We start from the raw sequence: 11549 nt of genomic DNA on the forward strand, positions 1-11549 counted from the left end.
GTATATAACAAGCAACAAGACGTGGTACGCACGATGCGTTCTTTCCCGTGATCAAAATAGGACAACCTAAGAGTTAATTTTAGGAGTAACTTTACCCGCGGTGCTACTTCTTACCTGTTACAAACTGGACGAATTGCGAAAGTTCTTCTTCGGAGAACGAATCTACCACCTAAAACCAAACTCTTTTTATAGCACTTACTATGTGTTATGGAAAATACATGGTATACATTGACTCAGTAATAGCAAGCGGTACGATGGTAGGGGTACTAGGCGACGGATTAGAAAAATACGTCCTTATGACAGACGCTCTTCAAGGCCAATACCTACCTTGCTACGTCCGGGTACCCTTCATATCAACAAACAATCTAGTAAGAGCTCAGTTTTAGCATCACGTTCAATATCAAACGTATATTAATGTGCGCCGATGCTTGTATTGAGTTCTATTTAAAGGAAGGTACATTTTCTAAGATGAGTGTGAGACTGATTTTATAACCAAATAAGACAACAGCGCCGTCTAGTAGGTACCTTCCAAAACCATTGTAGAATATGGCGATTCGTATCGGTCCAACCAAGAGCGTAGTGATTTTTTCGAAGGTCTTCAACGACATAGATTGGGCTTCCACAAAGAAGCAACTCCAATTCTTCCTCGTCAAACTCCCGAAGAAAATTGATGTTTAGAACAGTGTTGAAACCCTGCTCAAGTTCAGAAGGCATGTACAAGTCATGAAATTGAAAGGCACAGCTTCAGTACTATTAAATTGAGAAGAACACGCTAAAATTACCCAGTGTTATATGTAAAATATGGGTACATTGATACGTTTTTGGTAAAATACGAGCTATATGTTCCATCATAAGGTAATGAACCGAGTAGCCCCGTATTCAAATTCAGGATCGTTGCAAAATTTGAAGCTATTCTGCGTACCATCATGAAGCTTTTGATGTGTGAGCGAACTTTTCGAGCGAGCCTGTATTCAGCTAGAGCATTCAGGTACTGGAACTTATTTTTTTCGGTCACAGCAAATGACGATCCTCCACTGATAAGTTCTACCTCCTGCCACAAAGAAAAAACGCAACGCAGTTTGAAGGTTATCTTAACGAGCATCAAAGTAGATTTAAAGGAAAACGAGCTATAATTAGGCCAACGACAATATTTCAGTTAAGATTAAACTTTCTTTCACCTGGATCAATTTTCCGTCTATCGTGAATTCCTCATCAATAAACGAAAGTTGAAGATTATCCACATTGTTTTCCAATATGTATCTGCAACAATTATAAAAGTAACCATGTATACGCAAGTGATTAAAAGAGGCTAGAAACACGAAGAAAATATACTCGAAAATATCCATTAAATAAGCCCCCATTTCCATCAGTCTATCTTTCGGGGTAAAAACACCTTTATTAATACGTTATATTTTAAAATATAATCACGTGTGAATTGACGTACCCATTTATGATACCACCTAAACTAGTTTAAAATCTGTTTGCGTCTTCGAGCGAAACACAAGACGAGCAAAAACAGGAAAGTAACGTTTCACGAGGCCGCTAGTGCTGATATTCTTTCTAACTTAGATCTCGTGTTAATGATTTCTACATATATGCAATACGATATTACGTTATTACGTACGACATTAGGACACGATGAAATTACGAGTAAAGCTCTGGTCCTTCATTCACTTTTGTTAAATATAACACACCAACTGGGGTGGAAAATAGGCAAAGTACAATAGTAACATACTCACTTGATTTTTCCTTGGTAAAGTTCAGGGTCATCCGTCTTGAAGTGTCTGTAAGTCACAGGCCTGCCGAGCATTTGTGCTAAAAAAGATCTCCAAGAAGAAAATGGCAATTAAGCTAAAAAACGTGACTATCGAACAAATTCGTTTATAGAAATCCTCACCACACAAATTTTACTCAAGACTGAATGGCAGTTGAAGGACACAGTGGACAACAAAGATCTGCATGAAGTCCCATTTTTGTGTATATGCGCTTCATATACGACGTCTTTTTTCGTTCCTAATTAATGGATCGTACACATGTGTTAAAAGTCTTTACGAGAATAACATGTGAGGTGCCACACGAATCTGTTTACTTTAGCATATACATGTTTTTAATCCTAGTCATATCGCTCCGTTACCATTGTATCAGTCGAATAAAAGCTCGTTGTTTCTAAGGTGTCAAAATTTCATATCATTTAACCGGATCCACCGGCAATTAGTTTAGATTATTTGTGTCCCTCTGAAAAAAAAGCCATATTATGCTGTGTATTTAAAAAAAAAAACGTGTACTTACCTTGCGAAATTGGCTTTAACAGTCAACCTGTGTTGGTTACCAAGAGCTGATTCATAGACGCATTTGGCCACTACGCTACCGGCGAACTCAAGTTTACGTAAGTAGCTACCACAGGGCGGGAGTGAGGCGTTCGGCAGTACGAAACCCTGAGCTCCCCCATAGGATGTAAATAGGCCTGAAAATTGAGTGATTTGTCAAGTATTCTTCTTATCTAATCATAAGTGTTCCGAGTTTCATGTTGATATTGTGTTAGACGTTGCCTCAGACGGCTGGCTCAGCTCTGTTTGGGATTTGGATCATCTTACGAGTTCCCAAATTTCGTGGGGTAAACGCGTTACCACTGCAACCTTGACGGGTGCTACCTAGATCTCCTATCTACAAGTGTACTATACACGAGATATACGGATTTTAATCAGACGTGGTTCGTTTATTTGTTTCTTTGTTCATTATTTTTATTACAGCTGGAGAAATTACAGCATGTATTATAGTCTAGGTCTGTTTACCAGTTTCCTGACACAGTTCATGATACAGATGCTGAAATACTTTTCTTGCGCCCAGTCACTCTCAAGAAAGAAGAACAGGACCAATGGCCTGAAATATTCGGTATGCTATGGTGCCTTAAAAAGGGTGATTTGGGAGAACGAATTAAAATCGAACCAATAGCGAAATAATCACATGTTTTATTTGTCATGGGTACCTACCTTCGTTCGGATCAAAAAGCTTTATGCAAAGGATTTCGAACCACTCCCTACTCAGACCTCCCATATCAGCGGCGATCTCAAATTTAATGTTGATCTGGAACTTGCGCCGCCAGTCTTCACGATCGAAGCACTCCGTAGCCTTCATGGTCTGTTTAACGGAAAATCGATTGCAAGTATCATGTATTTTGCTATACACATACATCTACCATTGCAGCGTAATTGTATCTATACAAATATGCTATTGGCTATTTTTATATTACATGGTACTTAATTTGATAACGCTAGAATCTGATCACCTTTCATCTTATCTAAGTACATGGAGGGAACAACTTCGAGTATAGTTCTCTGACAGCCGATTTTCTCTCTTAAAATAAACTGAGGGTAACCTTTACCGTTCTGAGAGGATCTGTTCTGCAGACAATTAGTCTCGCTGGACCTTCAATCTCCCGTTGATGAGAACTCACTTCACCACTTTGCCCACGAACCTAAGAAAAATGACATCATTTTTATACATTTGATTAAGTATTTGTGCGAACTAACAAGGAGTCATATTTTTAGTTACGAATATAGTAGAAAGAGGAAGCTTCAATAAAGTACTACGTCGTGACGCTTTCTTTTTACATAAAAACTGTGCAATTGCCAGCTTCCTATTCTACCGACTCTAATTGATAAACTTAATACGTTATAAGCGGTGCTACAAGCGTTGAATTCGAGTGCCAAGAATCCCAAGCGGTTGTTGACAAGTTGTCGCTATAATCTATTGTAGAATAATTCGCTCGTAGGATGATGCATTCAAATTCTGGATAAATTTGGCGGGCTGTTTGTCGTAACGAGCACGCGTTCATCCGCTACTCCTAATACCAGACGAAAGCCAGTTCTTTCTAGAACAAAACAACGAACTCGTTTACAATACATCATTTTCACAATTTGAACGAAAATGAGCCATTACCAAATCTCGTTAAGCTGGACGAAGATTAGAACGTTTTTTTGTCTAAAATCTCTTTGCAAATTTTCATGCGGCTTCTGAAAAGCCTAAGGAAAATTTCCTTGAGGCAAACCAGAAGGCACTCAATAGGATTTAGATTTGAAATGCGTCATCACGGCTCAAAGAGCCATTTTTTACACATCTGGATTTTCGAAAAGGAAAATTAATAATTATTTGAAAAAGTAGAATCTCAATTGGTATATGAGCTCCAACGGTTATCCTTTTAGAGGCTTTTTATGACTTTTTGCGTCTTTCGCACTCATTTCCAGCCCTTAAATTTTTAGGATTTTTGGCCTGCCATCAACGCAGAATTTCATTTGGCTGGAATTTTTTGTATACTGCGTGTTTGGGCGATCTCGATAGGAATTTACACCTGTCAGTATTATAAACGTACAGTCATTATCAAAAAGCGACTTGCGTATCAAAAAAAACATCATTTTAAGCTTCAAACACACTAACTTGGACATGTTACGTTATTGAACGATGACTTTAAAAAACATGAACGTTAAAAACTAAGCTTTCGGAGCTTAGAACCAAAACATGAGAAAAATTTTCAATTTAGGCGCACCATTAGATATATGTATATATAGATTATTTGTATATTGTACACACCCGTTCTACGAGCGAGTCTCGGCGTTCCTCAAAAGCCCTACTGGCTCCCGCTAAGCGGCCTGCCAGATGCAAGAGTCCCGCATAAATAAATGAACTTGAGTGTTCTGAGGTCACAGCCACGCGTAAATGGCTCTGTTCATCATGCAGCTCAACGGTGCGATGCCGGAGGGATACCTACGAGTAGATCAAAAAAAGAAATTACTATTAAAGTAGATATTCTCATGAACATCCATCCACAACACGTTTACCGACGCTCGAGTAAACACATTAAAAATATTAAATGAAAAAAATGTTAACCTGATTTAAGGCTCCCTACAGAGTCTACCAAAAGATTTTATCAATCTGAAAGTCAATTGACAATAGCCCAGGTGATATTCTTGTACTGGATACAAGTCTGTCCGATAGCAAATTCGTATCCCGGACATCGAACGACATCTCGTTCTGATGAGGCCTGCCACGAGCAAGTCCACCTGAACATTGTTATGATGACTATATGATCCTACCTTTAGCGAGCTGGTAATCAAATGACTTCTTTCCGTGTCGTCCTTGGTTAGGAAATGGACTTCGCTACCAGATCCTCCAGCACTTGGTCGAACTCGAATAGAATACCTGAGGTATGATTAGAAAACAGCGTCTAATTTAATTCCTCAGTAAAATATGTTATTCGATCGAAGAATGTACAGGAGCGGGTGTAAGTGACTGAATAAAATCATCGATCTGTAAAAAGAAACACTGTCTAATTACATTTGTCAATGTATCCTACCTGAATTGAGTATTCTTTGCATCACTGAGGAGCGCCGAGTCGCAGAGGATAAGTTCCGCTGAGGAAACAGCCTCGTTGTAATTCATCAAAGCGTGATACCGTGAATCTGGAGTTCGACAAAAAGATAGAAATACGCATTGCAAGATACGCGGATCTAAGTATAACTAGGTAAAACAAGCGCATATTTAGCCCGCAGCTTTCTTCTCAGCCATACCAGAAAAAGGATGTTGCTCGTTCAGGACTTGAAACAACCTTATCATGCTTGATGGAACTTTATCTTAATGTTGTAATGCGAATGATAACAATACTGAACGTTAACACCATGTTAGACAACTGTGACTGAATAGGTGTGTACTCGGCATTACTTCTCAATGGTTTAATCCTATTAGGCATGCAAAGTTCGTGTGGTTAGGCCTACATGGAAGAACGGCATCGCATGGCCCTTAGGAACTATCCATAATGTACGATTTCTTAGTTGAACTTAGTGCAGCGTATGACGGTTTATAGAGTTCGAGCGATCCAAAAACAAGAGGGCAGCATGTTCACCATGATTAATGCGTATTTCTTTTACTGTGACGCACTTTTAACCACGTACTCATGGTCAACATTAGTGTTTTTTTTTTGGCAAGTGGTTACTGTGGCATGTCGTTATCATGCGGTTTCATAAGTCTGCTGTAGAAAAACTTCTGCAGAGTCTGGAAAAATCTGCCGACCGGATAGTCGATAACTCATAGGAAAAACATGGCATATTATAGTACTCGACATCGGAGCTGGTACTTTACGTCATAAATTGGATTAAGTAGAACGAGCGTAGCGAAATAGAATAATCAACCAAAACCATGTCGTAAAGTCGCTACTGCAGTACGGCAGTTTTGTTACGATGAAGTTGACCAGTAACTAAATAAGGAAAGTTAACAAAAAAAACATTCAATAACACCTTTATCTAGACGCGTTTGGCTCGTACAGCTCGAAAATTACGGCCGCAAAACCAAATTTGATTTCCAAATTCTAATACAAAACATTTGAAAGCTTTATTTGTAGAAAAGTAGCCGGATGCACTGATTCATTATTTGTCTCAAAGTGATTAGGATGTCTAAAAACAGAAGACAGCTAAATATAGCGGTGCTGGTAGTGACGTCTGCTTCAGAAAAACAAGCCGAGGTCGATGAAACGTTCGATATACTCCATATTGATTGATGTCATAAATGGACAACATCATCAGAAAGATGTTAGAAAAGCAGATGCAAATGGGCTCGTTTAAATTCGTGACTCTGAACGGTTACTGTGACTATATCACTTTGCCATCCAGATGTATATAATGAGAGTTACAAACGAATCATTTTGCCTAGGGACGTTTTCAGAAAATTAAGAGGTGTACCACAATCGCTATGCCGTGAAGTGGAAATTGAAAGTCTACGTAGCTTGGAAATATATGCAATACTTATATCAATAAAACATTTCATATGGATCAGTCGGAGCTGTTAGAAAACATATCAATATATAAAACTGGGACACTTTTCCAGCTTAACCTAAAGAGTCAAATATTACGGAATAGTTGTTAAGACGTTGACAAGCTCAATGGGAGACCAGTGCTGTAAATGAAAGTTCCAAAAAAAGACACCACAATTTCTGTCTGATATTTGAGTGCACGGCCATATTTACAGTAAAATCTATTGTTCCAAATATGCTCACTCGTATCGACCAGAAAAATAAGATAAATTACGTATTATATCTATTTTGCTTCACGCGTTGTACCACAGATTTGTTCCGTTCCTATATACTGACTGGGCCACTTTTGTCTAGTCATTGTTACCCATATTCCTTCCAACATAAAAGAATACAATGGGGCTTAATTTTCACATTAGCCAATGCTTGAATTTTGTACTAAGTATACCTACACAGATAAAGTATGCACCGAATTCCATCATTCATACATTTGTACAGGTGTTTCTTACCACAGTTTTCTATGTGATAAACGCATCCCAAAGAAATAACGTGACGAGACAAACACGTCGTGCTTGTACTTTTCACGAACACAACCGCTTGCGATTGTTCTGTCGTTGACCAGAACAAAGCCGTGGCGAATTTACGGCACCATATAGCGTGGGACTTTCTAATAAATTTATTTTCTCTAAAACGAAATAACAGCCTCAAAGCAAAAAAGGAAGAATATTGTGATCCTGTAAAATAATAAGGATCGTGAAGTCTTCCATCAAGTAGCACTTAACATCAATAGTCTAGCCGAAAAAGTAAGACTCTTCTTATAAAACGAAGGTCGAAGGATAAATTCAAAAAAGAGCGTTGCTTAAGCACTTTTCGACCAACTACATGTTAAATTTATAACGTTAAAACGCTTAATATTAGTTTGAATTTATGAGTTTTCAAATTTTATTTAAATAAATTTACCGATTCAATGTACCTAGAACGCTGAACCTATTTTATGTCTTAGCAATACAAGGCAAGAGCCGGCACAAATAGACTAAGCCTCATGTCATTCGAAGAACGAGTGCTTCAGCCGTGATAAATTGTGCTTCGTAAAAAGTTACATTGTTTATTTATGCAGCGGCGGAGACAGGCAATTTCTTCACGTCTTCGCGGTAGGCTTGTAAACCCTAACTGATTTAATAATAACATTGACGTAACATCTCTACGTCTAGATATCTACACACGAGCTGACCGCAGAGTAAGCATGCAAAACCTTCATAATAGGATTATCGTTGAAGGAAAATACCACTGCTAGCATAGATAGTGTTCTTCTAAATACGTATTTAAGAAGATGATTTTCCTTAATCGATTTTGCTAATCATTTTACTCTTGTCTGCCTTTCGCATATCTTAAAAGCCGTTTTTCTAGACACACGAGATAGCAATGTTTCAGCTATTGTTTCTTGTTAACCATTACATCCTTCCTATATATACATGTGTATATATATGAAACTAATTAATTTCATATATACTTTGAATACACCACGCACATTTGACCCTGGCTTGCTAACGAAGATAATTACGGAAAACGACGACATCTCAAAGGTAATAATGCCGAATGCGAGTAGAATACTTGCAGAAGATAGACTACATCGGGCTGGCCAAAATCAAAAACAACACGATTCAGTATCTATTTTTACTTCCGACCGAAAAATACAGCAGAACCTTTATACTGAAAGTTAGACTGACAGTTGTGCAATCAAGTGGTTCTGCTCGGTATTTCAAATCTAAGCAAGAGCACAACGTATAACCATACGTGGTCTCATTAAGTTGCCACTAAGAAGAGGATGGGTATATAGAGCGAAACTTAAGTAAGCTGGTACTCTACCTACCACATAAGACGACTACTTCAATGCAAGGTGATTTTGCCAGGGGCACTCCATCGTAGAGCAGTTTCAATTTGAATAAGCCCGGGCTTGACAGCTGTACGGAAAGGGTGGCCGAACTGAGCAGAACATCGTCGCGCCAAACCGAGTATTTCACTGAACTTGCCTTTCCTCCATCGTGCTATTGAGCGTACCAGACAGAAATCAAAATAAAAATAAAAAACACATTTATCATTTAAGCCAAAAAAGACAGACATCTACGAAACACCGATATCGTCTAGGCTGCGTGCCTGATCTTGAAACCTATCATCGAGCGATTCTATTTCTTTATGTACGCAATAAAGAATGCCTTCGAGATATTGTCACTATTGCGATTGTTAGGAAAAGTTTTCTCACAACTTACTTTTAAACAAAGTTCGATTATCAAATCAAACATCTTGTCATTCGCGCTTAAAACAATTCATGCTTCTGCGCTATATTATTTCCTATAGTAGTTATATACAGCAGGTCTTACCACGAATATCTAGTGATTTGCCTTTAGTTCTGGCTCAGGTAGAAGTAAAAATAATTTGACCAAATGAAAACAAAAAATGGATTATAGTGTAATTTGAATATTAGCCGCTAACGAACTTTCGATGAAGACACGGACCCTTTCGATATGAAGCCTTAGCAATTTTTGTAGCCTTGCTGCGTTTACATCGTCCACGAAAGCTTCATTGCCATATCGGTCACGGAGCCGTAGTTTCAGCTGAAGAGCGGTGCGATCGCCTGTTACCATAACTGGCCTAAAGTTTGAAACTGTTGTATGACTAGCTGTTGGCTCGCCTAAAGAAACATTAATCACATAATAACAATCAGTCGACTTCCTGGAGTGCTTAAAGAGCGGTCATATCAGTGTAGTAGATTTCGATGATGCAAACATTATCCCATTTTTGTATAAAGATAAAATGTTTGTCGGCTTTTTTTTGGAGAAAGAAAATATTTAGCCCTGCAAACGCAGATATCGTAGGGACACAATTTTACAGTTGTCGTCAGGGCTACTTTCGTTTTGCAGAGTATTATTAACTAATATATCGCTTTTTTTGAATGGGCTCTGATAGGTTGGCTAGTAAATAAATGTATGCTTGACAGAGTCTGGACATGGAGTTAGTGTCGAAGCTTTCACCGTCATTATCTTTCAAGCCATTTACGTTGCTTCAACGTTATACTTTAAGTAATTTGGGATCGGCTCCAGTAGAGCATAATGCTATATAGTATAGTCTATAGAACATAACTAATGCTCGACAAAAGTCATAAAACCTGGCTGTTATCTATACATATCTATACGTTTCAATACATGTGAATAGATATTTCGCTTAATTTCTTTATGGGAGCTGCTCCCAGTTTATTGCAAGAACAGCCTGATGCTAGATCACCTTGTGAGCTTCCTTGACAGAGAGACGCAGAACGAATAAATTGATACCAACGCAACATCCGTACTAAGTATTCTAATTTATAAAAACATTTATTAAACATCTGAGGAATACGGCAGGTCTGTCCAAAACATAGGCAAGGGTTAGAAAATACCCTTCTGCACGAGTAGGGTACGCAATTTAACCCTTAATGTAAATTCCAACGGGTTCCTTTTATTGGTAATAGATTTTACACTACAATATTCTATAAGGTTGTAGGAAGTTGCGCTACCCTTTAAGCGGTACTCGAAACACTATCTGGCAAGGATTTTAATTATTACATGAATCAAACAGTATGTATAACTTTCTAAATTCACAAAATCGCATATACATTTTGACGTTATTATGTAACAAAATCGAGATTTTTTACCAGGATCAAATCGCTTAAGAAATGGGCTTCCTGCTATGGGCACATGTTCGATAGCCATACGGAACGAGTAGAAGCCTGAAACACGTGGCGTAAATTGGACCTGAAAGACGAAACAGGTTTGGGCCTCATACTAAGGACGGAATAGAATCAAAGCGAACTCAATCGTTCGATATTGATAAGTGAAAGCAAGCTTCAGCATTCGTGGAAATCGCGGCCGAAGCTAGCATTGCAGAAAGGGCGTACAGTATAGTTTGTCGAGAGAAAATAAAAAGCAAATTGGACCACTAATACTACGTTCTGTCTACAAATGATTATGGCCATAAGGTAACCTTCATGCTGGAACTCGCATAATCGTCCAATTCCTCCAGGTTAAAGGTTTACCACATTTATATGAAAAATATCATACGTACCCTGGCCTGGCCATTAAAGGTATCATGTTGAATGCAGAAGGGTATCGCAATATCTTCATTGTGCATCGAAATCGTGATTTCCGGCGGTCCGCGTTCCCCCTTTAGCGGTGGATACTATCACAATTTCCGGATTCGCAAGAAGTGTCACAATGGTATAAAGACAAACATTTGTCATTAACGTTTCTGTCATTTGTATTTCCTAAACCTCCAAGATGATGACGACCTTAATGACCTGCAAAGTGCTGGCTAGCTAACACTGGACCGTGCCCACAGATAGATTTGTATCTATGTTAAATATTCAGTAACCCAGAGGACAGTAAAACCATACAGATAGGAGAATTTATCATTGTACTATACCGACTAGTGATTCGCTTTGCAATTTCCTTTCTGCACGTGTAGCAACAAGACCCAATTTTTAATATAGCTTGTGCTATCTGTGACTGTGGCTGGATTTTAGGATCCGCGTCTTTTCCATTGCTCGTCAACATCACAACCGGAAAGGTAGCAAGCACAAATAAAGGGCAAAATAGAATAGATCTATGCTCTGGCCTGGCGGCAAAAGAAAGCGAAAATAAACATAACAGTTAGGTTTTCTATTGTATCGCAGTGTGTTATATGATCTGTGGGTAGACTTGTTTTGAGCAAATAGAAATCTTAT

The 11549-nt window shown here is 38.5% G+C and overlaps 1 protein-coding gene across 2 annotated transcripts in view; it reads right to left on the minus strand.

Annotated features, from left to right (window-relative positions):
- The window catches only part of LOC111265200 (apoptosis-resistant E3 ubiquitin protein ligase 1), a 23808-nt gene that overhangs the window by 3818 nt on the left and 8441 nt on the right, over positions 1 to 11549 (minus strand). For both annotated transcript variants that reach the window (XR_002683328.2, XM_022841677.2), the window contains 15 exons: positions 10892 to 11005; positions 10482 to 10581; positions 9310 to 9485; positions 8667 to 8841; positions 5351 to 5456; positions 5091 to 5196; positions 4588 to 4761; positions 3383 to 3475; positions 2991 to 3138; positions 2290 to 2464; positions 1740 to 1826; positions 1179 to 1260; positions 923 to 1051; positions 526 to 693; positions 115 to 169 (listed from right to left, as the gene is read on the minus strand). Coding sequence is in view for 1 of the 2 variants with exons in the window: in XM_022841677.2 (XP_022697412.1) it covers positions 115 to 169; positions 526 to 693; positions 923 to 1051; positions 1179 to 1260; positions 1740 to 1826; positions 2290 to 2464; positions 2991 to 3138; positions 3383 to 3475; positions 4588 to 4761; positions 5091 to 5196; positions 5351 to 5456; positions 8667 to 8841; positions 9310 to 9485; positions 10482 to 10581; positions 10892 to 11005 (1888 nt within the window). In the remaining variant the exon portion in view is untranslated. The remainder of the gene's footprint in view (positions 1 to 114; positions 170 to 525; positions 694 to 922; positions 1052 to 1178; positions 1261 to 1739; positions 1827 to 2289; positions 2465 to 2990; positions 3139 to 3382; positions 3476 to 4587; positions 4762 to 5090; positions 5197 to 5350; positions 5457 to 8666; positions 8842 to 9309; positions 9486 to 10481; positions 10582 to 10891; positions 11006 to 11549) is intronic.

This window comes from Varroa jacobsoni, unplaced genomic scaffold, assembly GCF_002532875.2.
Source record: "Varroa jacobsoni isolate VJ856 unplaced genomic scaffold, vjacob_1.0 scaffold_943, whole genome shotgun sequence".
NCBI lineage: Eukaryota > Metazoa > Arthropoda > Arachnida > Mesostigmata > Varroidae > Varroa > Varroa jacobsoni.